Source organism: Oncorhynchus kisutch, unplaced genomic scaffold, assembly GCF_002021735.2.
Source record: "Oncorhynchus kisutch isolate 150728-3 unplaced genomic scaffold, Okis_V2 scaffold727, whole genome shotgun sequence".
Lineage (NCBI taxonomy): Eukaryota > Metazoa > Chordata > Actinopteri > Salmoniformes > Salmonidae > Oncorhynchus > Oncorhynchus kisutch.
This window is the reverse complement of record NW_022262672.1, coordinates 1191853-1218055: the sequence shown is the minus strand read 5'-3', so window position 1 is coordinate 1218055 and position 26203 is coordinate 1191853. Positions and strand designations below refer to the sequence as shown.

At 50.5% G+C, this 26203-nt stretch overlaps 1 protein-coding gene across 1 annotated transcript in view; it reads right to left on the bottom strand.

Moving 5' to 3' along the window:
- Nucleotides 1-26203, bottom strand: part of LOC116361513 (bone morphogenetic protein receptor type-2) — a gene marked incomplete at its 3' end in the record, with an annotated part of 38987 nt that overhangs the window by 3028 nt on the left and 9756 nt on the right. Inside the window, exons 2-3 of the mRNA XM_031816007.1 lie at nt 10240-10425; nt 5959-6138 (exon numbers count right to left, since the gene is read on the bottom strand). Coding sequence (XP_031671867.1) covers nt 5959-6138; nt 10240-10425 — 366 coding nt within the window. The remainder of the gene's footprint in view (nt 1-5958; nt 6139-10239; nt 10426-26203) is intronic.

Genomic DNA, 26203 nt, shown 5'->3' with positions numbered 1-26203 from the left:
CCTCACAGTGAAATGCTGACTGACCAGCCCTGAACCACCAGGTGGAGACCTCACAGTGAAATGCAGACTGACCAGCCCTGAACCACCAGGTGGAGACCTCACAGTGAAATGCAGACTGACCAGCCCTGAACCACCAGGTGGAGACCTCACAGTGAAATGCTGACTGACCAGCCCTGAACCACCAGGTGGAGACCTCACAGTGAAATGCTGACTGACCAGCCCTGAACCACCAGGTGGAGACCTCACAGTGAAATGCAGACTGACCAGCCCTGAACCACCAGGTGGAGACCTCACAGTGAAATGCAGACTGACCAGCCCTGAACCACCAGGTGGAGACCTCACAGTGAAATGCAGACTGACCAGCCCTGAACCACCAGGTGGAGACCTCACAGTGAAATGCTGACTGACCAGCCCTGAACCACCAGGTGGAGACCTCACAGTGAAATGCAGACTGACCAGCCCTGAACCACCAGGTGGAGACCTCACAGTGAAATGCAGACTGACAAGCCCTGAACCACCAGGTGGAGACCTCACAGTGAAATGCAGACTGACCAGCCCTGAACCACCAGGTGGAGACCTCACAGTGAAATGCAGACTGACCAGCCCTGAACCACCAGGTGGAGACCTCACAGTGAAATGCTGACTGACCAGCCCTGAACCAACAGGTGGAGACCTCACAGTGAAATGCAGACTGACCAGCCCTGAACCACCAGGTGGAGACCTCACAGTGAAATGCTGACTGACCAGCCCTGAACCACCAGGTGGAGACCTCACAGTGAAATGCAGACTGACCAGCCCTGAACCACCAGGTGGAGACCTCACAGTGAAATGCTGACTGACCAGCCCTGAACCACCAGGTGGAGACCTCACAGTGAAATGCAGACTGACCAGCCCTGAACCACCAGGTGGAGACCTCACAGTGAAATGCAGACTGACCAGCCCTGAACCACCAGGTGGAGACCTCACAGTGAAATGCAGACTGACCAGCCCTGAACCACCAGGTGGAGACCTCACAGTGAAATGCAGACTGACCAGCCCTGAACCACCAGGTGGAGACCTCACAATGAAATGCAGACTGACCAGCCCTGAACCACCAGGTGGAGACCCCACAGTGAAATGCAGACTGACCAGCCCTGAACCACCAGGTGGAGACCTCACAGTGAAATGCTGACTGACCAGCCCTGAACCACCAGGTGGAGACCTCACAGTGAAATGCTGACTGACCAGCCCTGAACCACCAGGTGGAGACCTCACAGTGAAATGCTGACTGACCAGCCCTGAACCACCAGGTGGAGACCTCACAGTGAAATGCAGACTGACCAGCCCTGAACCACCAGGTGGAGACCTCACAGTGAAATGCAGACTGACCAGCCCTGAACCACGAGCACTGAACTCACAGTGGTGCAGATATAAAATAAATAAAAGTAACAAATAATTAAAGAGCAGTAAAATAATAATGAGGCAATGTGGAGGCTATATACAGGGTATTACGGTACAGAGTCAATGTGGAGACTATATACAGGGTATTACGGTACAGAGTCAATGTGGAGGCTATATACAGGGTATTACGGTACAGAGTCAATGTGGAGACTATATACAGGGTATTACGGTACAGAGTCAATGTGGAGACTATATACAGGGTATTACGGTACAGAGTCAATGTGGAGGCTATATACAGAGGGTACTGGTACAGAGTCAATGTGGAGGCTATATACAGGGGGTACTGGTACAGAGTCAATGTGGAGGCTATATACAGGGGGTACTGGTACAGAGTCAATGTGGAGGCTATATACAGGGTATTACGGTACAGAGTCAATGTGGAGGCTATATACAGGGTATTACGGTACAGAGTCAATGTGGAGACTATATACAGGGTATTACGGTACAGAGTCAATGTGGAGACTATATACAGGGTATTACGGTACAGAGTCAATGTGGAGGCTATATACAGAGGGTACTGGTACAGAGTCAATGTGGAGGCTATATACAGGGGGTACTGGTACAGAGTCAATGTGGAGGCTATATACAGGGGGTACTGGTACAGAGTCAATGTGGAGGCTATATACAGGGTATTACGGTACAGAGTCAATGTGGAGGCTATATACAGGGTATTACGGTACAGAGTCAATGTGGAGGCTATATACAGGGTATTACGGTACAGAGTCAATGTGGAGGCTATATACAGGGTATTACGGTACAGAGTCAATGTGGAGGCTATATACAGGGTGTTACGGTACAGAGTCAATGTGGAGGCTATATACAGGGAGGGGTACAGAGTCAATGTGGAGGCTATATACAGGGTGTTACGGTACAGAGTCAATGTGGAGGCTATATACAGGGTATTACGGTACAGAGTCAATGTGGAGGCTATATACAGGGAGGGGTACAGAGTCAATGTGGAGGCTATATACAGGGAGGGGTACAGAGTCAATGTGGAGGCTATATACAGGGTATTACGGTACAGAGTCAATGGGGAGGCTATATACAGGGTATTACGGTACAGAGTCAATGTGGAGGCTATATACAGGGAGGGGTACAGAGTCAATGTGGAGGCTATATACAGGGTATTACGGTACAGAGTCAGTGTGGAAACTATATACAGGGTATTACGGTACAGAGTCAGTGTGGAGGCTATATACAGGAGGGTACCAGTACAGAGTCAATGTGGAGGCTATATACAGGGGGTACCGGTACAGAGTCAATGTGGAGGCTATATACAGGGTGTTACGGTACAGAGTCAATGTGGAGGCTATATACAGGGGGTACCGGTACAGAGTCAATGTGGAGGCTATATACAGAGTCAATGTGGAGACTATATACAGGGTATTACGGTACAGAGTCAGTGTGGAGGCTATATACGGGAGGGTACCAGTACAGAGTCAATGTGGAGGCTATATACAGGGTATTACGGTACAGAGTCAATGTGGAGGCTATATACAGGGTGTTACGGTACAGAGTCAATGTGGAGGCTATATACAGGGGGTACCGGTACAGAGTCAATGTGGAGGCTATATACAGAGTCAATGTGGAGACTATATACAGGGTATTACGGTACAGAGTCAATGTGGAGACTATATACAGGGTATTACGGTACAGAGTCAGTGTGGAGGCTATATACGGGAGGGTACCAGTACAGAGTCAATGTGGAGGCTATATACAGGGTATTACGGTACAGAGTCAATGTGGAGGCTATATACAGGGTATTACGGTACAGAGTCAGTGTGGAGGCTATATACAGGGGGTACCGGTACAGAGTCAGTGTGGAGGCTATATACAGGAGGGTACCAGTACAGAGTCAATGTGGAGGCTATATACAGGGTATTACGGTACAGAGTCAGTGTGGAGGCTATATACAGGAGGGTACCAGTACAGAGTCAATGTGGAGGCTATATACAGGGTATTACGGTACAGAGTCAATGTGGAGACTATATACAGGGTATTACGGTACAGAGTCAATGTGGAGGTTATATACAGGGGGTACCAGTACAGAGTCAATGTGGAGGCTATATACAGGGTATTACGGTACAGAGTCAGTGTGGAGACTATATACAGGAGGGTACCAGTACAGAGTCTATGTGGAGGCTATATACAGGGGGTACTGGTACAGAGTCAATGTGGAGGCTATATACAGGGGGTACAGGGTTAATGTGGAGGCTATATACAGGGGGTACCGGTACAGAGTCAATGTGGAGGCTATATACAGATGGTTCTGGTTCAGAGTCAATGTGGAGGCTATATACAGGGTGTACCGGTACAGAGTCAATGTGGAGGCTATATACAGATGGTTCTGGTTCAAAGTCAATGTGGAGGCTATATACAGATGGTTCTGGTTCAAAGTCAGTGTGGAGGCTATATACAGGGGGTACCGGTACAGAGTCAATGTGGAGGCTATATACAGATGGTTCTGGTTCAAAGTCAGTGTGGAGGCTATATACAGGGGGTACCGGTACAGAGTCAATGTGGAGACTATATACAGGGGGGTACCGGTACAGAGTCAATGTGGAGACTATATACAGGGGGTACTGGTTAGTAATGAGGCTATATACAGGGGGTACTGGTACAGAGTCAATGTAGAGGCTATATACAGATGGTTCTGGTTCAAAGTCAGTGTGGAGGCTATATACAGGGGGTACCGGTACTGAGTCAATGTGGAGGCTATATACAAGGGGTACCGGTACAGAGTCAATGTGGAGGCTATATACAAGGGGTACCGGTACAGAGTCAATGTGGAGGCTATATACAGGGGGTACCGGTACTGAGTCAATGTGGAGGCTATATACAGATGGTTCTGGTTCAAAGTCAGTGTGGAGGCTATATACAGGGGGTACCGGTACAGAGTCAATGTGGAGGCTATATACAGATGGTTCTGGTTCAAAGTCAGTGTGGAGGCTATATACAGGGGGTACCGGTACAGAGTCAATGTAGAGACTATATACAGGGGGGTACCGGTACAGAGTCAATGTGGAGGCTATATACAGGGTATTACGGTACAGAGTCAATGTGGAGACTATATACAGGGGGTACTGGTTAGTAATGAGGCTATATACAGGGGGTACTGGTACAGAGTCAATGTAGAGGCTATATACAGATGGTTCTGGTTCAAAGTCAGTGTGGAGGCTATATACAGGGTGTACCGGTACAGAGTCAATGTGGAGACTATATACAGGGGGGTACCGGTACAGAGTCAATGTGGAGGCTATATACAGGGTATTACGGTACAGAGTCAATGTGGAGACTATATACAGGGGGTACTGGTTAGTAATGAGGCTATATACAGGGGGTACTGGTACAGAGTCAATGTAGAGGCTATATACAGGGGGTACCAGTTAGTAATGAGGCTATATACAGGGGGTACCGGTACAGAGTCAATGTAGAGACTATATACAGGGGGTACTGGTACAGAGTCAACGTGGAGGCTATATACAGGGGGTACCGGTTAGTAATGAGGCTGTATACAGGGGGTACCAGTACAGAGTCAATGTGGAGGTTATATACAGGTGGCACCGGTACAGAGTCAATGTGGAGGCTATATACAGGGGGTACCGTTACTGAGTCAATGTGGAGGCTATATACAGACTATATACAGGGGGTACCAGTTCAGAGTCAATGTGGAGACTATATACAAGGGGTACCGGTACAGAGTCAATGTGGAGGTTATATACAAGGGGTACCGGTTAGTAATGAGGCTATATACAGGGGGTACCTGTTAGTAATGAGGCTATATACAGGGGGTACCGGTACAGAGTCAGGGTTAAAGGAATTGTCAGTTACATACTGGCTGGGCTGTAGTGGGGTTGGTAAGGGGTTAGGGTTAAAGGATATGTCAGTTACATACTGGCTGGGCTGTAGTGGGGTTGGTAAGGGGTCAGGGTTAAAGGATATGTCAGTTACATACTGGCTGGGCTGTAGTGGGGTTGGTTAGGGGTTAGGGTTAAAGGATATGTCAGTTACATACTGGCTGGGCTGTAGTGGGGTTGGGTCAGGGGTTAGGGTCAGAGGTTAGGGTTAGGTTAACTTACATAGCGGCTGGGCTGTAGTGGGACTGGGCAGGGGAGAACGGTTAGGGTCAGAGGTTAGGTTAACTTACATAGCGGCTGGGCTGTAGTGGGACCGGGCAGGGGAGAACGGTTAGGGTCAGAGGTTAGGGTTAGGTTAACTTACATAGCGGCCGGGCTGTAGTGGGGTTGGGTTAGGGGTCAGGGGTTAGGGTCAGAGGTTAGGGTTAGGTTAACTTACATAGCGGCTGGGCTGTAGTGGGACAGGGCAGGGGAGAACGGTTAGGGTCAGAGGTTAGGGTTAGGTTAACTTACATAGCGGCTGGGCTGTAGTGGGACAGGGCAGGGGAGAACGGTTAGGGTCAGAGGTTAGGGTTAGGTTAACTTACATAGCGGCTGGGCTGTAGTGGGACAGGGCAGGGGAGAACGGTTAGGGTCAGAGGTTAGGGTTAGGTTAACTTACATAGCGGCTGGGCTGTAGTGGGACTGGGCAGAGGAAAGTCCTCAGTGAAGTTGACGTTACACATGTCAGTACTACAGCAGCAGAAGTGATACGTCCCATTCTGGATCTGAGGAGGCAGGTTGGTTACCACGCAACGGTCGTCCCGACACTCCTGCTGGTCGCCAAGGTGAGTCCAACAACCTAGAGGTGACAGGAGGGAGGGGAGATGAAGTGATGGGGAGAAAGAGAGGCAGTATTTCTGTGCTTCAGTGGACCTTGCTGATCCAGCAGGCAGATGTCCCGGGAAGAGAATTCATATACAGTACCAGTCAACAGTCTGGACACACCTACTCATTACAGGGGTTTTCTTTATTTTTACTATTAGATAGACTAGTAGTGACTATTAGTGAAGACATCAGAACTATTAAATAACACATATGGAATCATGTGTGTGTGGTGCTGGGTTAGGGTTAGTTGTAGACTGTGTATGGTGATGGGTTAGGGTTAGTTGTAGACTGTGTGTGGTGCTGTGTTAGGGTTAGTTGTGGACTGTGTGTGGTGCTGGGTTAGGGTTAGTTGTAGACTGTGTATGGTGATGGGTTAGGGTTAGTTGTAGACTGTGTATGGTGATGGGTTAGGGTTAGTTGTAGACTGTGTGTGGTGCTGTGTTAGGGTTAGTTGTGGACTGTGTGTGGTGCTGGGTTAGGGTTAGTTGTAGACTGTGTATGGTGATGGGTTAGGGTTAGTTGTAGACTGTGTGTGGTGCTGTGTTAGGGTTAGTTGTGGACTGTGTGTGGTGCTGGGTTAGGGTTAGTTGTGGACTGTGTGTGGTGCTGGGTTAGGGTTAGTTGTGGACTGTGTGTGGTGCTGGGTTAGGGTTAGTTGTAGACTGTGTGTGGTGCTGGGTTAGTTGTAGACTGTGTGTGGTGCTGGGTTAGGGTTAGTTGTAGACTGTGTGTGGTGCTGGGTTGGGGTTAGTTGTGGACTGTGTGTGGTGCTGGGTTAGTTGTAGACTGTGTGTGGTGCTGGGTTAGTTGTAGACTGTGTGTGGTGCTGGGTTAGGGTTAGTTGTAGACTGTGTGTGTGTGGTGCTGGGTTAGTTGTAGACTGTGTGGTGCTGGGTTAGGGTTAGTTGTGGACTGTGTGTGGTGCTGGGTTAGGGTTAGTTGTAGACTGTGTGTGTGTGTGGTGCTAGGTTAGGGTTAGTTGTAGACTGTGTGTGGTGCTGGGTTAGTTGTAGACTGTGTGTGGTGCAGGGTTAGGGTTAGTTGTAGACTGTGTGGTGCTGGGTTAGGGTTAGTTGTAGACTGTGTGTGGTGCTGGGTTAGTTGCAGACTGTGTGTGGTGCTGGGTTAGTTGTAGACTGTGTGGTGCTGGGTTAGTTGTAGACTGTGTGTGTGTGGTGCTGGGTTAGTTGTAGACTGTGTGTGTGTGGTGCTGGGTTAGTTGTAGACTGTGTGTGTGGTGCTGGGTTAGTTGTAGACTGTGTGTGTGTGGTGCTGGGTTAGGGTTAGTTGTAGACTGTGCGTGTGGTGCTGGGTTAGGGTTAGTTGTAGACTGTGTGTGGTGCTGGGTTAGTTGTAGACTGTGTGTGTGGTGCTGGGTTAGGGTTAGTTGTAGACTGTGTGTGTGTGGTGCTGGGTTGGGGTTAGTTGTAGACAGTGTGGTGCTGGGTTAGTTGTAGACTGTGTGTGTGTGGTGCTGGGTTAGTTGTAGACTGTGTGTGTGTGGTGCTGGGTTAGTTGTAGACTGTGTGTGTGTGGTGCTGGGTTAGTTGTAGACTGTGTGTGTGTGGTGCTGGGTTAGTTGTAGACTGTGTGTGTGTGGTGCTGGGTTAGTTGTAGACTGTGTGTGTGTGGTGCTGGGTTAGTTGTAGACTGTGTGTGTGTGGTGCTGGGTTAGTTGTAGACTGTGTGTGTGTGGTGCTGGGTTAGTTGTAGACTGTGTGTGTGGTGCTGGGTTAGTTGTAGACTGTGTGTGTGGTGCTGGGTTAGGGTTAGTTGTAGACTGTGTGTGGTGCTGGGTTAGTTGTAGACTGTGTGTGTGGTGCTGGGTTAGGGTTAGTTGTAGACTGTGTGTGTGGTGCTGGGTTAGTTGTAGACTGTGTGTGTGGTGCTGGGTTAGGGTTAGTTGTAGACTGTGTGTTTGGTGCTGGGTTAGGGTTAGTTGTAGACTGTGTGTGGTGCTGGGTTAGTTGTAGACTATGTGTGTGTGGTGCTGGGTTAGGGTTAGTTGTAGACTGTGTGTGGTGCTGGGTTAGTTGTAGACTGTGTGTGTGTGTGGTGCTGGGTTGGAGTTAGTTGTAGACTGTGTGTGGTGCTGGGTTGGAGTTAGTTGTAGACTGTGTGTGGTGCTGGGTTAGTTGTAGACTGTCTGTGGTGCTGGGTTAGGGTTAGTTGTAGACTGTGTGTGGTGCTGGGTTAGGGTTAGTTGTAGACTGTGTATGGTGCTGGGTTACGGTTAGTTGTAGACTGTGTGTGGTGCCGAGTTAGGGTTAGTTGTAGACTGTGTGTGGTGCTGGGTTAGGGTTAGTTGTAGACTGTGTGTGGTGCTGGGTCAGTTGCAGACTATGTGTCTGTGGTGCTGGGTTAGGGTTAGTTGTAGACTGTGTGTTTGGTGCTGTGTTGGGGTTAGTTGTAGACTGTGTGTGGTGCTGGGTTAGTTGTAGACTGTGTGTGGTGCTGGGTTAGTTGTAGACTGTGTATGGTGCTGGGTTAGTTGTAGACTGTGTATGGTGCTGGGTTAGTTGTAGACTGTGTATGGTGCTGGGTTAGTTGTAGACTGTGTATGGTGCTGGGTTAGTTGCAGACTGTGTGTGGTGCTGGGTTAGTTGCAGACTGTGTGTGGTGCTGGGTTAGTTGTAGACTGTGTGTGGTGCTGGGTTAGTTGCAGACTGTGTGTGGTGCTGGGTTAGTTGCAGACTGTGTGTGGTGCTGGGTTAGTTGCAGACTGTGTGTGGTGCTGGGTTAGTTGCAGACTGTGTGTGGTGCTGGGTTAGTTGCAGACTGTGTGTGGTGCTGGGTTAGTTGTAGACTGTGTGGTGCTGGGTTAGTTGTAGACTGTGTGGTGCTGGGTTAGTTGCAGACTGTGTGGTGCTGGGTTAGTTGCAGACTGTGTGTGGTGCTGGGTTAGTTGCAGACTGTGTGTGGTGCTGGGTTAGTTGCAGACTGTGTGTGGTGCTGGGTTAGTTGTAGACTGTGTGGTGCTGGGTTAGTTGTAGACTGTGTGGTGCTAGGTTAGTTGTAGACTGTGTGGTACTGGGTTAGTTGTAGACTGTGTGTGGTGCTGGGTTAGTTGTAGACTGTGTGTGGTGCTGGGTTAGTTGTTGACTGTGTGTGGTGCTGGGTTAGTTGTAGACTATGTGGTGCTGGGTTAGTTGTTGACTGTGTGTGGTGCTGGGTTAGTTGTAGACTGTGTGTGGTGCTGGGTTAGTTGTAGACTGTGTGTGGTGCTAGGTTAGTTGTTGACTGTGTGTGGTGCTGGGTTAGTTGTAGACTATGTGGTGCTGGGTTAGTTGTAGACTATGTGGTGCTGGGTTAGTTGTTGACTGTGTGTGGTGCTGGGTTAGTTGTAGACTGTGTGTGGTGCTGGGTTAGTTGTTGACTGCGTGTGGTGCTGGGTTAGTTGTAGACTATGTGGTGCTGGGTTAGTTGTTGACTGTGTGTGGTGCTGGGTTAGTTGTAGACTATGTGGTGCTGGGTTAGTTGTTGACTGTGTGTGGTGCTGGGTTAGTTGTAGACTATGTGGTGCTGGGTTAGTTGTTGACTGTGTGTGGTGCTGGGTTAGTTGTAGACTGTGTGTGGTGCTGGGTTAGTTGTTGACTGTGTGTGGTGCTGGGTTAGTTGTAGACTATGTGGTGCTGGGTTAGTTGTTGACTGTGTGTGGTGCTGGGTTAGTTGTAGACTATGTGGTGCTGGGTTAGTTGTTGACTGTGTGTGGTGCTGGGTTAGTTGTTGACTGTGTGTGGTGCTGGGTTAGTTGTAGACTGTGTGTGGTGCTGGGTTAGTTGTAGACTGTGTGTGGTGCTGGGTTAGTTGTAGACTATGTGGTGCTGGGTTAGTTGTTGACTGTGTGTGGTGCTGGGTTAGTTGTTGACTGTGTGTGGTGCTGGGTTAGTTGTTGACTGTGTGTGGTGCTGGGTTAGTTGTAGACTATGTGGTGCTGGGTTAGTTGTTGACTGTGTGTGGTGCTGGGTTAGTTGTTGACTGTGTGTGGTGCTGGGTTAGTTGTTGACTGTGTGTGGTGCTGGGTTAGTTGTAGACTGTGTGTGGTGCTAGGTTAGGGTTAGTTGCAGACTGTCACCTTGTTTGACCAGCCTGACGTCTCCAGGAGGACTCTTCTCCCAGAGGCCGAAGCAGTGAGATCCTTTAGAGCAGTGGATCGTGGTGTTCTCGGGGGAAACACGTCCCTCCCCCACCGCAACGCGCTCCATCTCCCACTGCTGCTGCTGCTCAGTGAAGGCACACTCCCTCTCCTTCTGCTGGTCAGCTGAGGGGGAGGAGGGGCGCTATTCAATCCTCATTCAGCAAACAGAGATGGCTCTCAAGAAACACTCATGAAACACATGAGACGCAATCAGACCAGAACAACTACCCTACCACCAAAACATATCTAATCAGACCCTTCCAGCCTCCCCCGACCGCCCCCCACCACCAACCCATCTCTTCTCTAATCAGACCACTACAGCCTCCCCCCGACCACCAACCCATCTCTAATCAGACCACTCCAGCCTCCCCCCACCACCAACCCATCTCTTCTCTAATCAGACCACTACAGCCTCCCCCCAACCTCCCCCCACCACCAACCCATCTCTTCTCTAATCAGACCACTACAACCTCCCCCCGATCTCCCCCCACCACCAACCCATCTCTTCTCTAACCCTGGTCCTCCTCCTACTACATTAACCCTGGTCCTCCTCCTCCTCCTACTACATTAACCCTGGTCCTCCTCCTCCTACTACATTAACCCTGGTCCTCCTCCTCCTCCTACATTAACCCTGGTCCTCCTCCTCCTCCTACATTAACCCTGGTCCTCCTCCTCCTACTACATTAACCCTGGTCCTCCTCCTCCTCCTCCTACATTAACCCTGGTCCTCCTCCTACTACATTAACCCTGGTCCTCCTCCTCCTACTACATTAACCCTGGTCCTCCTCCTACTACTACATTAACCCTGGTCCTCCCCCTCCTACTACATTAACCCTGGTCCTCCTCCCCTTCCTACTACATTAACCCTGGTCCTCCCCCTCCTCCTACTACATTAACCCTGGTCCTCCTCCTCCTACTACATTAACCCTGGTCCTCCTCCTCCTACTACATTAACCCTGGTCCTCCTCCTACTACATTAACCCTGGTCCTCCCCCTCCTCCTACTACATTAACCCTGGTCCTCCTCCTACTACATTAACCCTGGTCCTCCTCCTCCTACTACATTAACCCTGGTCCTCCTCCTCCTACTACATTAACCCTGGTCCTCCTCCTCCTCCTCCTACATTAACCCTGGTCCTCCTCCTCCTACATTAACCCTGGTCCTCCTCCTCCTACATTAACCCTGGTCCTCCCCCTCCTCCTACTACATTAACCCTGGTCCTCCCCCTCCTCCTACTACATTAACCCTGGTCCTCCCCCTCCTCCTACTACATTAACCCTGGTCCTCCTCCTCCTACTACATTAACCCTGGTCCTCCTCCTCCTCCTACTACATTAACCCTGGTCCTCCTCCTCCTCCTACATTAACCCTGGTCCTCCTCCTCCTACATTAACCCTGGTCCTCCTCCTCCTACTACATTAACCCTGGTCCTCCTCCTCCTCCTACTACATTAACCCTGGTCCTCCTCCTCCTCCTACTACATTAACCCTGGTCCTCCTCCTCCTCCTACTACATTAACCCTGGTCCTCCTCCTCCTACTACATTAACCTTGGTCCTCCTACTCCTACTACATTAACCCTGGTCCTCCTCCTCCTACTACATTAACCCTGGTCCTCCTCCTCCTCCTACATTAACCCTGGTCCTCCTCCCCTTCCTACTACATTAACCCTGGTCCTCCCCCTCCTACTACATTAACCCTGGTCCTCCTCCTCCTACTACATTAACCCTGGTCCTCCTCCTCCTACTACATTAACCCTGGTCCTCCTCCCCTTCCTACTACATTAACCCTGGTCCTCCTCCTCCTACTACATTAACCCTGGTCCTCCTCCTCCTACTACATTAACCCTGGTCCTCCTCCTCCTACTACATTAACCCTGGTCCTCCTCCTCCTACTACATTAACCCTGGTCCTCCTCCTACTACATTAACCCTGGTCCTCCTCCTCCTACTACATTAACCCTGGTCCTCCTCCTCCTACTACATTAACCCTGGTCCTCCTCCTACTACATTAACCCTGGTCCTCCTCCTCCTACTACATTAACCCTGGTCCTCCTCCTCCTCCTACATTAACCCTGGTCCTCCTCCTCCTCCTACTACATTAACCCTGGTCCTCCTCCTCCTACTACATTAACCCTGGTCCTCCTACTCCTACTACATTAACCCTGGTCCTCCTCCTACTACATTAACCCTGGTCCTCCTCCTACTACTACATTAACCCTGGTCCTCCTCCTCCTACTACATTAACCCTGGTCCTCCTCCTCCTCCTACTACATTAACCCTGGTCCTCCTCCTCCATTAACCCTGGTCCTCCTCCTACTACATTAACCCTGGTCCTCCTCCTCCTACTACATTAACCCTGGTCCTCCTCCTACTACTACATTAACCCTGGTCCTCCTACTACATTAACCCTGGTCCTCCTCCTCCTCCTACTACATTAACCCTGGTCCTCCTCCTCCTACTACATTAACCCTGGTCCTCCTCCTCCTACTACATTAACCCTGGTCCTCCTCCTCCTACTACATTAACCCTGGTCCTCCTCCTCCTACTACATTAACCCTGGTCCTCCTCCTCCTACTACATTAACCCTGGTCCTCCTCCTACTACATTAACCCTGGTATTCCTCCTCCTACTACATTAACCCTGGTCCTCCTCCTCCTCCTACTACATTAACCCTGGTCCTCCTCCTCCTACTACATTAACCCTGGTCCTCCTCCTCCTCCTACATTAACCCTGGTCCTCCTCCTCCTACTACATTAACCCTGGTCCTCCTCCTCCTACTACATTAACCTTGGTCCTCCTCCTCCTACTACATTAATCCTGGTCCTCCTCCTCCTACTACATTAACCCTGGTCCTCCTCCTCCTCCTCCATTAACCCTGGTCCTCCTCCTCCTACTACATTAACCCTGGTCCTCCTCCTCCTCCTACATTAACCCTGGTCCTCCTCCTCCTACTACATTAACCCTGGTCCTCCTCCTCCTCCTCCTACTACATTAACCCTGGTCCTCCTCCTCCTCCTACTACTACATTAACCCTGGTCCTCCTCCTCCTCCTACTACTACATTAACCCTGGTCCTCCTCCACCTCCTACTACTACATTAACCCTGGTCCTCCTCCTCCTACTACATTAACCCTGGTCCTCCTCCTCCTCCTACTACATTAACCCTGGTCCTCCTCCTCCTACTACATTAACCCTGGTCCTCCTCCTCCTCCTACATTAACCCTGGTCCTCCTCCTCCTCCTACTACATTAACCCTGGTCCTCCTCCTTCTACATTAACCCTGGTCCTCCTCCTACTACATTAACCCTGGTCCTCCCCCTCCTCCTACTACATTAACCTTGGTCCTCCTCCTCCTCCTCCTACTACATCAACCCTGGTCCTCCTCCTCCTACTACATTAACCCTGGTCCTCCTCCTCCTACATTAACCCTGGTCCTCCTCCCCTTCCTACTACATTAACCCTGGTCCTCCCCTCCTCCTACTACATTAACCCTGGTCTCCTCCTCCTACTACATTAACCCTGGTCCTCCTCCTCCTACTACATTAACCCTGGTCCTCCTCCTCCTACTACATTAACCCTGGTCCTCCTCCTCCTACTACATTAACCCTGGTCCTCCTCCTCCTACTACATTAACCCTGGTCCTCCTCCTACTACATTAACCCTGGTATTCCTCCTCCTACTACATTAACCCTGGTCCTCCTCCTCCTCCTACTACATTAAACCCTGGTCCTCCTCCTCCTACTACATTAACCCTGGTCCTCCTCCTCCTCCTACATTAACCCTGGTCCTCCTCCTCCTACTACATTAACCCTGGTCTCCTCCTCCTACTACATTAACCCTGGTCCTCCTCCTCCTACTACATTAACCTGGTCCTCCTCCTCCTACTACATTAACCCTGGTCCTCACTCCTACTACATTAACCCTGGTCCTCCTCCTACTACATTAACCCTGGTCCTCCTCCTCCATTAACCATGGTCCTCCTCCTACTACATTAACCCTGGTCCACCTACTACATTAACCCTGGTCCTCCTCCTCCTCCTACTACATTAACCCTGGTCCTCCTCCTCCTACTACATTAACCTGGTCCTCCTCCTCCTACTACATTAACCCTGGTCCTCCTCCTCCTACTACATTAACCCTGGTCCCTCCTCCTACATTAACCCTGGTCCTCCTCCTCCTACTACATTAACCCTGGTCCTCCTCCCCTTCCTACTACATTAACCCTGGTCCTCCTCCTCCTCCTCCATTAACCCTGGTCCTCCTCCTCCTACTACATTAACCCTGGTCCTCCTCCTACTACATTAACCCTGGTCCTCCTCCTCCTACTACATTAACCCTAGTCCTCCTCCTCCTCCTACTACATTAACCCTGGTCCTCCTCCTCCTACTACATTAACCCTGGTCCTCCTCCTCCTCCTACATTAACCCTGGTCCTCCTCCTCCTCCTACATTAACCCTGGTCCTCCTCCTCCTCCTCCTACTACATTAACCCTGGTCCTCCTCCTCCTCCTACTACTACATTAACCCTGGTCCTCCTCCTCCTCCTACTACTACATTAACCCTGGTCCTCCTCCACCTCCTAACTACTACATTAACCCTGGTCCTCCTCCTCCTACTACATTAACCCTGGTCCTCCTCCTCCTCCTACTACATTAACCCTGGTCTCCTCTCCTCCTACTACATTAACCCTGGTCCTCCTCCTCCTCCTACATTAACCCTGGTCCTCCTCCTCCTCCTACTACATTAACCCTGGTCCTCCTCCTCCTACATTAACCCTGGTCCTCCTCCTACTACATTAACCCTGGTCCTCCCCCTCCTCCTACTACAATTAACCTGGTCATCCTCCTCCTCCTCCTACTACATCAACCCTGGTCCTCCTCCTCCTACTACATTAACCCTGGTCCTCCTCCTCCTACATTAACCCTGGTCCTCCTCCCCTTCCTACTACATTAACCCTGGTCCTCCCCCTCCTCCTACTACATTAACCCTGGTCCTCCTCCTCCTACTACATTAACCCTGGTCCTCCTCCTCCTACTACATTAACCCTGGTCCTCCTCCTCCTACTACATTAACCCTGGTCCTCCTCCTCCTACTACATTAACCCTGGTCCTCCTCCTCCTCCTACATTAACCCTAGTCCTCCTCCTCCTACTACATTAACCCTGGTCCTCCTCCTCCTACTACATTAACCCTGGTCCTCCTCCTCCTACTACATTAACCCTGGTCCTCCTCCTACTACATTAACCCTGGTCCTCCTCCTACTACATTAACCCTGGTCCTCCTCCTACTACATTAACCCTGGTCCTCCTCCTCCATTAACCCTGGTCCTCCTCCTACTACATTAACCCTGGTCCTCCTACTACATTAACCCTGGTCCTCCTCCTCCTCCTACTACATTAACCCTGGTCCTCCTCCTCCTACTACATTAACCTGGTCCTCCTCCTCCTACTACATTAACCCTGGTCCTCCTCCTCCTACTACATTAACCCTGGTCCTCCTCCTACATTAACCCTGGTCCTCCTCCTCCTCCTACTACATTAACCCTGGTCCTCCTCCCCTTCCTACTACATTAACCCTGGTCCTCCTCCTACTACTACATTAACCCTGGTCCTCCTCCTCCTACTACATTAATCCTGGTCCTCCACCTCCTACTACATTAACCCTGGTCCTCCTCCCCTTCCTACTACATTAACCCTGGTCCTCCTCCTACTACTACATTAACCCTGGTCCTCCTCCTCCTCCTACTACATTAACCCTGGTCCTCCTCCTACTACATTAACCCTGGTCTTCCTCCTCCTACTACATTAACCCTGGTCCTCCTCCTCCTCCTACTACATTAACCCTGGTCCTCCTCCTCCTACTACATTAACCCTGGTCCTCCTCCTCCTCCTACATTAACCCTGGTCCTCCTCCTCCTACTACATTAACCCTGGTCCTCCTCCTCCTCCTCCTACATTAACCCTGGTCCTCCTCCTCCTACATTAACCCTGGTCCTCCTCCTCCTACATTAACCCTGGTCCTCCTCCTCCTACATTAACCCTGGTCCTCCTCCTCCTACTACATTAACCCTGGTCCTCCTCCTCCTACTACATTAACCCTGGTCCTCCTCCTCCTACTACATTAACCCTGGTCCTCCTCCTCCTACTACATTAACCCTGGTCCTCCTCCTCCTACTACATTAACCCTGGTCCTCCTCCTCCTCCTACTACATTAACCCTGGTCCTCCTCCCCCTACTACATTAACCCTGGTCCTCCACCCCTTCCTACTACATTAACCCTGGTCCTCCTCCTCCTACTACATTAACCCTGGTCCTCCTCCTACTACTACATTAACCCTGGTCCTCCTCCTCCTACTACATTAATCCTGGTCCTCCTCCTCCTACTACATTAACCCTGGTCCTCCTCCCCTTCCTACTACATTAACCCTGGTCCTCCTCCTCCTACTACATTAATCCTGGTCCTCCTCCTCCTACTACATTAATCCTGGTCCTCCTCCTCCTACTACATTAACCCTGGTCCTCCTCCTCCTACTACATTAACCCTGGTCCTCCTCCTCCTACTACATTAACCATGGTCCTCCTCCTCCTCCTACTACATTAACCCTGGTCCTCCTCCTCCTACTACATTAACCCTGGTCCTCCTCCTCCTACTACATTAACCCTGGTCCTCCTCCTCCTACTACATTAACCCTGGTCCTCCTCCTCCTACTACATTAACCCTGGTCCTCCTCCTCCTACTACATTAACCCTGGTCCTCCTCCTACTACTACATTAACCCTGGTCCTCCTCCTACTACTACATTAACCCTGGTCCTCCTCCTCCTACTACATTAACCCTGGTCCTCCTCCTCCTCCTATTACATTAACCCTGGTCCTCCTCCTCCTACTACATTAACCCTGGTCCTCCTCCTCCTACTACATTAACCCTGGTCCTCCTCCCCTTCCTACTACATTAACCCTGGTCCTCCTCCTCCTACTACATTAACCCTGGTCCTCCTCCCCTTCCTACTACATTAACCCTGGTCCTCCTCCTCCTCCTACATTAACCCTGGTCCTCCTCCTCCTCCTACTACATTAACCCTGGTCCTCCTCCTCCTCCTACATTAACCCTGGTCCTCCTCCTCCTCCTACTACATTAACCCTGGTCCTCCTCCTCCTACTACATTAACCCTGGTCCTCCTCCCCTTCCTACTACATTAACCCTGGTCCTCCTCCTCCTCCTCCTACTACATTAACCCTGGTCCTCCTCCTCCTCCTACATTAACTCTGGTCCTCCTCCTCCTCCTACTACATTAACCCTGGTCCTCTTCCTCCTCCTACATTAACCCTGGTCCTCCTCCTCCTCCTACTACATTAACCTTGGTCCTCCTCCTCCTACTACATTAACCCTGGTCCTCCTCCTCCTACTACATTAACCCTGGTCCTCCTCCCCTTCCTACTACATTAACCCTGGTCCTCCTCCTCCTACTACTACATTAACCCTGGTCCTCCTCCTCCTACTACTACATTAACCCTGGTCCTCCTCCTCCTACTACTACTACATTAACCCTGGTCCTCCTCCTCCTACTACATTAACCCTGGTCCTCCTCCTCCTCCATTAACCCTGGTCCTCCTCCTCCTCCATTAACCCTGGTCCTCCTCCCCTTCCTACTACATTAACCCTGGTCCTCCTCCTCCTCCTACATTAACCCTGGTCCTCCTCCTCCTCCTACATTAACCCTGGTCCTCCTCCTCCTCCTACATTAACCCTGGTCCTCCTCCTCCTACTACATTAACCCTGGTCCTCCTCCTCCTACTACATTAACCCTGGTCCTCCTCCTCCTCCTACTACATTAACCCTGGTCCTCCTCCTCCTCCTCCTACTACATTAACCCTGGTCCTCCTCCTCCTACTACATTAACCCTGGTCCTCCTCCTCCTACTACATTAACTCTGGTCCTCCTCCTCCTACTACATTAACCCTGGTCCTCCTCCTCCTACTACATTAACCCTGGTCCTCCTACTCCTACTACATTAACCCTGGTCCTCCTCCTCCTACTACATTAACCCTGGTCCTCCTCCTACTACTACATTAAACCTGGTCCTCCTCCTCCTACTACATTAACCCTGGTCCTCCTCCTCCTCCTACTACATTAACCCTGGTCCTCCTCCTCCTACTACTACATTAACCCTGGTCCTCCTCCTCCTACTACATTAACCTTGGTCCTCCTACTCCTACTACATTAACCTTGGTCCTCCTCCCCCTCCTACTACATTAACCTTGGTCCTCCTCCTCCTACTACATTAACCTTGGTCCTCCTCCTCCTACTATATTAACCCTGGTCCTCCTCCTCCTCCTACATTAACCTTGGTCATCCTCCTCCTACTACATTAACCCTGGTCCTCCTCCTCCTACTACATTAACCTTGGTCCTCCTACTCCTACTACATTAACCTTGGTCCTCCTCCCCCTCCTACTACATTAACCCTGGTCCTCCTCCTCCTCCTACATTAACCTTGGTCCTCCTACTCCTACTACATTAACCTTGGTCCTCCTCCCCCTCCTACTACATTAACCTTGGTCCTCCTCCTACTACATTAACCTTGGTCCTCCTCCTCCTACTACATTAACCTTGGTCCTCCTCCTCCTACTACATTAACCCTGGTCCTCCTCCTCCTACTACATTAACCTTTGTCCTCCTCCTCCTACTACATTAACCCTGGTCCTCCTCCTCCATTAACCCTGGTCCTCCTCCTCCTACTACATTAACCCTGGTCCTCCTCCTCCTCCTACATTAACCTTGGTCCTCCTCCTCCTCCTACATTAACCTTGGTCCTCCTCCTCCTACTACATTAACCCTGGTCCTCCTCCTCATCCTACATTAACCCTGGTCCTCCTCCTCCTACTACATTAACCTTGGTCCTCCTCCTCCTACTACATTAACCTTGACAGGGTTAGAGAGGGTAGTATTCCTCTATAGGTCAGGGTCAGGGTTAGGGTTAGGGGAGTATTCCTCTATGGGTCAGGGTTAGAGTGAGGGGAGTATTCCTCTATGGGTCAGGGTTAGAGTCAGGGTTAGAGTGAGGGGAGTATTCCTCTATGGGTCAGGGTTAGGGTGAGGGGAGTATTCCTATATGGGTCAGGGTTAGAGTGAGGGGAGTATTCCTCTATGGGTCAGGGTTAGAGTGAGGGGAGTATTCCTCTATGGGTCAGGGTTAGAGTGAGGGGAGTATTCATCTATGGGTCAGGGTTAGAGTCAGGATTAGAGTGAGGGGAGTATTCCTCTATGGGTCAGGGTTAGAGTCAGGATTAGAGTGAGGGGAGTATTCCTCTATGGGTCAGGGTTAGAGTGAGGGGAGTATTCCTCTATGGGTCAGGGTAGAGTGAGGGGAGTATTCCTCTATAGGTCAGGGTTAGAGTCAGGGTTAGAGTGAGGGGAGTATTCCTCTATAGGTCAGGGTTAGAGTGAGGGGAGTATTCCTCTATGGGTCAGGGTTAGAGACAGGGGAGTATTCCTCTATGGGTCAGGGTTAGAGTCAGGGTTAGTGTTAGAGTCAGGGTTAGTGTTAGAGTCAGGGTTAGAGTGAGGGGAGTATTCCTCTATGGGTCAGGGTTAGAGTCAGGGTTAGTGTTAGAGTCAGGGTTAGAGTCAGGGTTAGAGTTAGAGTGAGGGGAGTATTCCTCTATGGGTCAGGGTTAGAGTCAGGGGAGTATTCCTCTATGGGTCAGGGTTAGAGTCAGGGTTAGAGACAGGGTTAGAGACAGGGTTAGAGTCAGGGTTAGAGTGAGGGGAGTATTCCTCTATAGGTCAGGGTTAGAGTGAGGGGAGTATTCCTCTATGGGGTCAGGGTTAGAGTCAGGGTTAGAGTGAGGGGAGTATTCCTCTATGGGTCAGGGTTAGAGTGAGGGGAGTATTCCTCTATGAGTCAGGGTTAGTGTGAGGGGAGTATTCCTCTATGGGTCAGGGTTAGAGTCAGGGTTAGAGTGAGGGGAGTATTCCTCTATGGGTTAGAGTGAGGGGAGTATTCCTCTATGGGTCAGGGTTAGAGTGAGGGGAGTATTCCTCTATGGGTCAGGGTTAGTGTTAGAGTCAGGGTTAGAGTCAGGGTTAGATACAGGGTTAGAGTGAGGGGAGTATTCCTCTATGGGTCAGGGTTAGAGTGAGGGGAGTATTCCTATATGGGTCAGGGTTAGAGTGAGGGGAGTATTCCTCTATAGGTCAGGGTTAGAGTCAGGGTTAGAGTGAGGGGAGTATTCATCTATGGGTCAGGGTTAGAGTCAGGGTTAGAGTGAGGGGAGTATTCCTCTATGGGTCAGGGTTAGAGTTAGGGTTAGAGTGAGGGGAGTATTCCTCTATGGGTCAGGGTTAGAGTCAGGGTTAGAGTGAGGGGAGTATTCCTCTATGGGTCAGGGTTAGAGTGAGGGGAGTATTCCTCTATGGGTCAGGGTTAGAGTGAGGGGAGTATTCCTCTATGGGTCAGGGTTAGAGTCAGGGGAGTATTCCTCTATAGGTCAGGGTTAGAGTCAGGGGAGTATTCCTCTATGGGTCAGGGTTAGAGTGAGGGGAGTATTCCTCTATAGGTCAGGGTTAGAGTGAGGGGAGTATTCCTCTATGGGTCAGGGTTAGAGTGAGGGGAGTATTCCTCTATGGGTCAGGGTTAGAGTCAGGGTTAGAGTCAGGGGAGTATTCCTCTATGGGTCAGGGTTAGAGTGAGGGGAGTATTCCTCTATGGGTCAGGGTTAGAGTCAGGATTAGAGTGAGGGGAGTATTCCTCTATAGGTCAGGGTTAGAGTGAGGGGAGTATTCCTCTATGGGTCAGAGTTAGAGTGAGGGGAGTATTCCTCTATAGGTCAGGGTTAGAGTGAGGGGAGTATTCCTCTATGGGTCAGGGTTAGAGTCAGGGTTAGAGTGAGGGGAGTATTCCTCTATGGGTCAGGGTTAGAGTGAGGGGAGTATTCCTCTATGGGTCAGGGTTAGAGTGAGGGGAGTATTCCTCTATGGGTCAGGGTTAGAGTGAGGGGAGTATTCCTCTATGGGTCAGGGTTAGTGTTAGAGTCAGGGTTAGAGACAGGGTTAGAGTCAGAGTTAGAGTCAGGGGAGTATTCCTCTATGGGTCAGGGTTAGAGTGAGGGGAGTATTCCTCTATGGGACAGGGTTGGAGACAGGGTTAGAGTGAGGGGAGTATTCCTCTATAGGTCAGGGTTAGAGTGAGGGGACTATTCCTCTATGGGTCAGGGTTAGAGTCAGGGTTAGTGTTAGAGTCAGGGTTAGAGTCAGGGGAGTATTCCTCAATGGGTCAGGGTTAGAGTCAGGGGAGTATTCCTCTATGGGTCAGGGTTAAAGTGAGGGGAGTATTCCTCTATAGGTCAGGGTTAGAGTGAGGGGAGTATTCCTCTATGGGTCAGGGTTAGAGTGAGGGGAGTATTCCTCTATGGGTCAGGGTTAGAGTCAGGATTAGAGTGAGGGGAGTATTCCTCTATAGGTCAGGGTTAGAGTGAGGGGAGTATTCCTCTATGGGTCAGGGTTAGAGTGAGGGGAGTATTCCTCTATGGGTCAGAGTTAGAGTGAGGGGAGTATTCCTCTATAGGTCAGGGTTAGAGTGAGGGGAGTATTCCTCTATGGGTCAGGGTTAGAGTCAGGATTAGAGTGAGGGGAGTATTCCTCTATGGGTCAGGGTTAGAGTCAGGATTAGAGTGAGGGGAGTATTCCTCTATAGGTCAGGGTTAGAGTGAGGGGAGTATTCCTCTATGGGTCAGGGTTAGAGTCAGGGGAGTATTCCTCTATGGGTCAGGGTTAGAGTGAGGGGAGTATTCCTCTATGGGTCAGGGTAGAGTGAGGGGAGTATTCCTCTATAGGTCAGGGTTAGAGTCAGGGTTAGAGTGAGGGGAGTATTCCTCTATAGGTCAGGGTTAGAGTGAGGGGAGTATTCCTCTATGGGTCAGGGTTAGAGTCAGGGGAGTATTCCTCTATGGGTCAGGGTTAGAGTGAGGGGAGTATTCCTCTATGGGTCAGGGTTAGAGACAGGGGAGTATTCCTCTATGGGTCAGGGTTAGAGTCAGGGTTAGTGTTAGAGTCAGGGTTAGAGTGAGGGGAGTATTCCTCTATGGGTCAGGGTTAGAGTCAGGGGAGTATTCCTCTATGGGTCAGGGTTAGAGTCAGGGTTAGTGTTAGAGTCAGGGTTAGAGTCAGGGTTAGAGTTAGAGTGAGGGGAGTATTCCTCTATGGGTCAGGGTTAGAGTCAGGGTTAGTGTTAGAGTCAGGGTTAGAGTCAGGGTTAGAGACAGGGTTAGAGTCAGGGTTAGAGTCAGGGTTAGAGTCAGGGGAGTATTCCTCTATAGGTCAGGGTTAGAGTCAGGGGAGTATTCCTCTATGGGTCAGGGTTAGAGTGAGGGGAGTATTCCTCTATGAGTCAGGGTTAGTGTGAGGGGAGTATTCCTCTATGGGTCAGGGTTAGAGTCAGGGTTAGAGTGAGGGGAGTATTCCTCTATGGGTCAGGGTTAGAGTGAGGGGAGTATTCCTCTATGGGTCAGGGTTAGAGTGAGGGGAGTATTCCTCTATGGGTCAGGGTTAGAGTGAGGGGAGTATTCCTCTATGGGTCAGGGTTAGAGTGAGGGGAGTATTCCTCTATGGGTCAGGGTTAGAGTCAGGGGAGTATTCCTCTATGGGTCAGGGTTAGAGTCAGGGGAGTATTCCTCTATGGGTCAGGGTTAGAGTCAGGGGAGTATTCCTCTATGGGTCAGGGTTAGAGTCAGGGGAGTATTCCTCAATGGGTCAGGGTTAGAGACAGGGTTAGAGTGAGGGAGTATTCCTCTATGGGTCAGGATTAGAGTGAGGGGAGTATTCCTCTATGGGTCAGGGTTAGAGTGAGGGGAGTATTCCTCTATGGGTCAGGGTTAGTGTTAGAGTCAGGGTTAGAGTCAGGGTTAGATACAGGGTTAGAGTGAGGGGAGTATTCCTCTATGGGTCAGGGTTAGAGTGAGGGGAGTATTCCTCTATGGGTCAGGGTTAGAGTGAGGGGAGTATTCCTCTATGGGTCAGGGTTAGAGTCAGGGTTAGTGTTAGAGTCAGGGTTAGAGTCAGGGGAGTATTCCTCTATGGGTCAGGGTTAGAGTCAGGGTTAGAGTGAGGGGAGTATTCCTCTATAGGTCAGGGTTAGAGTGAGGGGAGTATTCCTCTATGGGTCAGGGTTAGAGTGAGGGGAGTATTCCTCTATGGGTCAGGGTTAGAGTCAGGATTAGAGTGAGGGGAGTATTCCTCTATAGGTCAGGGTTAGAGTGAGGGGAGTATTCCTCTATGGGTCAGAGTTAGAGTGAGGGGAGTATTCCTCTATAGGTCAGGGTTAGAGTGAGGGGAGTATTCCTCTATGGGTCAGGGTTAGAGTGAGGGGAGTATTCCTCTATGGGTCAGGGTTAGAGTCAGGGTTAGAGTGAGGGGAGTATTCCTCTATGGGTCAGGGTTAGAGTGAGGGGAGTATTCCTCTATGGGTCAGGGTTAGAGTGAGGGGAGTATTCCTCTATGGGTCAGGGTTAGAGTGAGGGGAGTATTCCTCTATGGGTCAGGGTTAGATACAGGGTTAGAGTGAGGGGAGTATTCCTCTATGGGTCAGGGTTAGGGTGAGGGGAGTATTCCTCTATGGGTCAGGGTTAGAGTGAGGGGAGTATTCCTCTATGGGTCAGGGTTAGAGTGAGGGGAGTATTCCTCTATGGGTCAGGGTTAGTGTTAGAGTCAGGGTTAGAGACAGGGTTAGAGTCAGAGTTAGAGTCAGGGGAGTATTCCTCTATGGGTCAGGGTTAGAGTGAGGGGAGTATTCCTCTATGGGACAGGGTTGGAGACAGGGTTAGAGTGAGGGGAGTATTCCTCTATAGGTCAGGGTTAGAGTGAGGGGAGTATTCCTCTATGGGTCAGGGTTAGAGTCAGGGTTAGTGTTAGAGTCAGGGGTAGAGTCAGGGGAGTATTCCTCAATGGGTCAGGGTTAGAGTGAGGGGAGTATTCCTCTATGGGTCAGGGTTAGAGTCAGGGTTAGTGTTAGAGTCAGGGTTAGAGTCAGGGGAGTATTCCTCAATGGGTCAGGGTTAGAGTGAGGGGAGTATTCCTCTATAGGTCAGGGTTAGAGTGAGGGGAGTATTCCTCTATAGGTCAGGGTTAGAGTCAGGGGAGTATTCCTCTATAGGTCAGGGTTAGAGTCAGGGGAGTATTCCTCTATGGGTCAGGGTTAGAGTCAGGGTTAGTGTTAGAGTCAGGGTTAGAGTCAGGGGAGTATTCCTCAATGGGTCAGGGTTAGAGTGAGGGGAGTATTCCTCTATAGGTCAGGGTTAGAGTGAGGGGAGTATTCCTCTATGGGTCAGGGTTAGAGTCAGGGTTAGAGAGAGGGGAGTATTCCTCTATGGGTCAGGGTTAGAGTGAGGGGAGTATTCCTCTATGGGTCAGGGTTAGAGACAGGGTTAGAGTGAGGGGAGTATTCCTCTATGGGTCAGGGTTAGAGTCAGGGTTAGAGTGAGGGGATTATTCCTCTATGGGTCAGGGTTAGAGTCAGGGGAGTATTCCTCTATGAGTCAGGGTTAGAGTGAGGGGAGTATTCCTCTATGGGTCAGGGTTAGAGACAGGGTTAGAGTGAGGGGAGTATTCCTCTATGGGTCAGGGTTAGAGTGAGGGGAGTATTCCTCTATGGGTCAGGGTTAGAGTGAGGGGAGTATTCCTCTATGGGTCAGGGTTAGAGTGAGGGGAGTATTCCTCTATGGGTCATGGTTAGAGACAGGGGAGTATTCCTCTATAGGTCAGGGTTAGAGTCAGGGTTAGAGACAGGGGAGTATTCCTCTATGGGTCAGGGTTAGAGTCAGGGTTAGAGTGAGGGGAGTATTCCTCTATGGGTCAGGGTTAGAGTGAGGGGAGTATTCCTCTATGGGTCAGAGTTAGAGTGAGGGGAGTATTCCTCTATGGGTCAGGGTTAGAGTGAGGGGAGTATTCCTCTATGAGTCAGGGTTAGAGTGAGGGGAGTATTCCTCTATGGGTCAGGGTTAGAGTCAGGGTTAGAGTGAGGGGAGTATTCCTCTATGGGTCAGGGTTAGAGTCAGGGTTAGAGTGAGGGGAGTATTCCTCTATGGGTCAGGGTTAGAGTGAGGGTTAGTGTTAGAGTCAGGGTTAGAGTCAGGGTTAGTGTTAGAGTCAGGGTTAGAGTCAGGGTTAGAGACAGGGTTAGAGACAGGGTTAGAGACAGGGTTAGAGTCAGGGTTAGAGACAGGGTTAGAGACAGGGTTAGAGTCAGGGTTAGAGTCAGGGTTAGAGTGAGGGGAGTATTCCTCTATAGGTCAGGGTTAGAGTGAGGGGAGTATTCCTCTATGGGTCAGGGTTAGAGTCAGGGTTAGAGTGAGGGGAGTATTCCTCTATGGGTCAGGGTTAGAGTGAGGGGAGTATTCCTCTATGAGTCAGGGTTAGTGTGAGGGGAGTATTCCTCTATGGGTCAGGGTTAGAGTCAGGGTTAGAGTGAGGGGAGTATTCCTCTATGGGTCAGGGTTAGAGTGAGGGGAGTATTCCTCTATGGGTCAGGGTTAGAGTGAGGGGAGTATTCCTCTATGGGTCAGGGTTAGAGTGAGGGGAGTATTCCTCTATGGGTCAGGGTTAGAGTGAGGGGAGTATTCCTCTATGGGTCAGGGTTAGAGTCAGGGGAGTATTCCTCTATGGGTCAGGGTTAGAGTCAGGGGAGTATTCCTCTATGCGTCAGGGTTAGAGTCAGGGGAGTATTCCTCTATGGGTCAGGGTTAGAGTCAGGGGAGTATTCCTCAATGGGTCAGGGTTAGAGACAGGGTTAGAGTGAGGGAGTATTCCTCTATGGGTCAGGATTAGAGTGAGGGGAGTATTCCTCTATGGGTCAGGGTTAGAGTGAGGGGAGTATTCCTCTATGGGTCAGGGTTAGTGTTAGAGTCAGGGTTAGA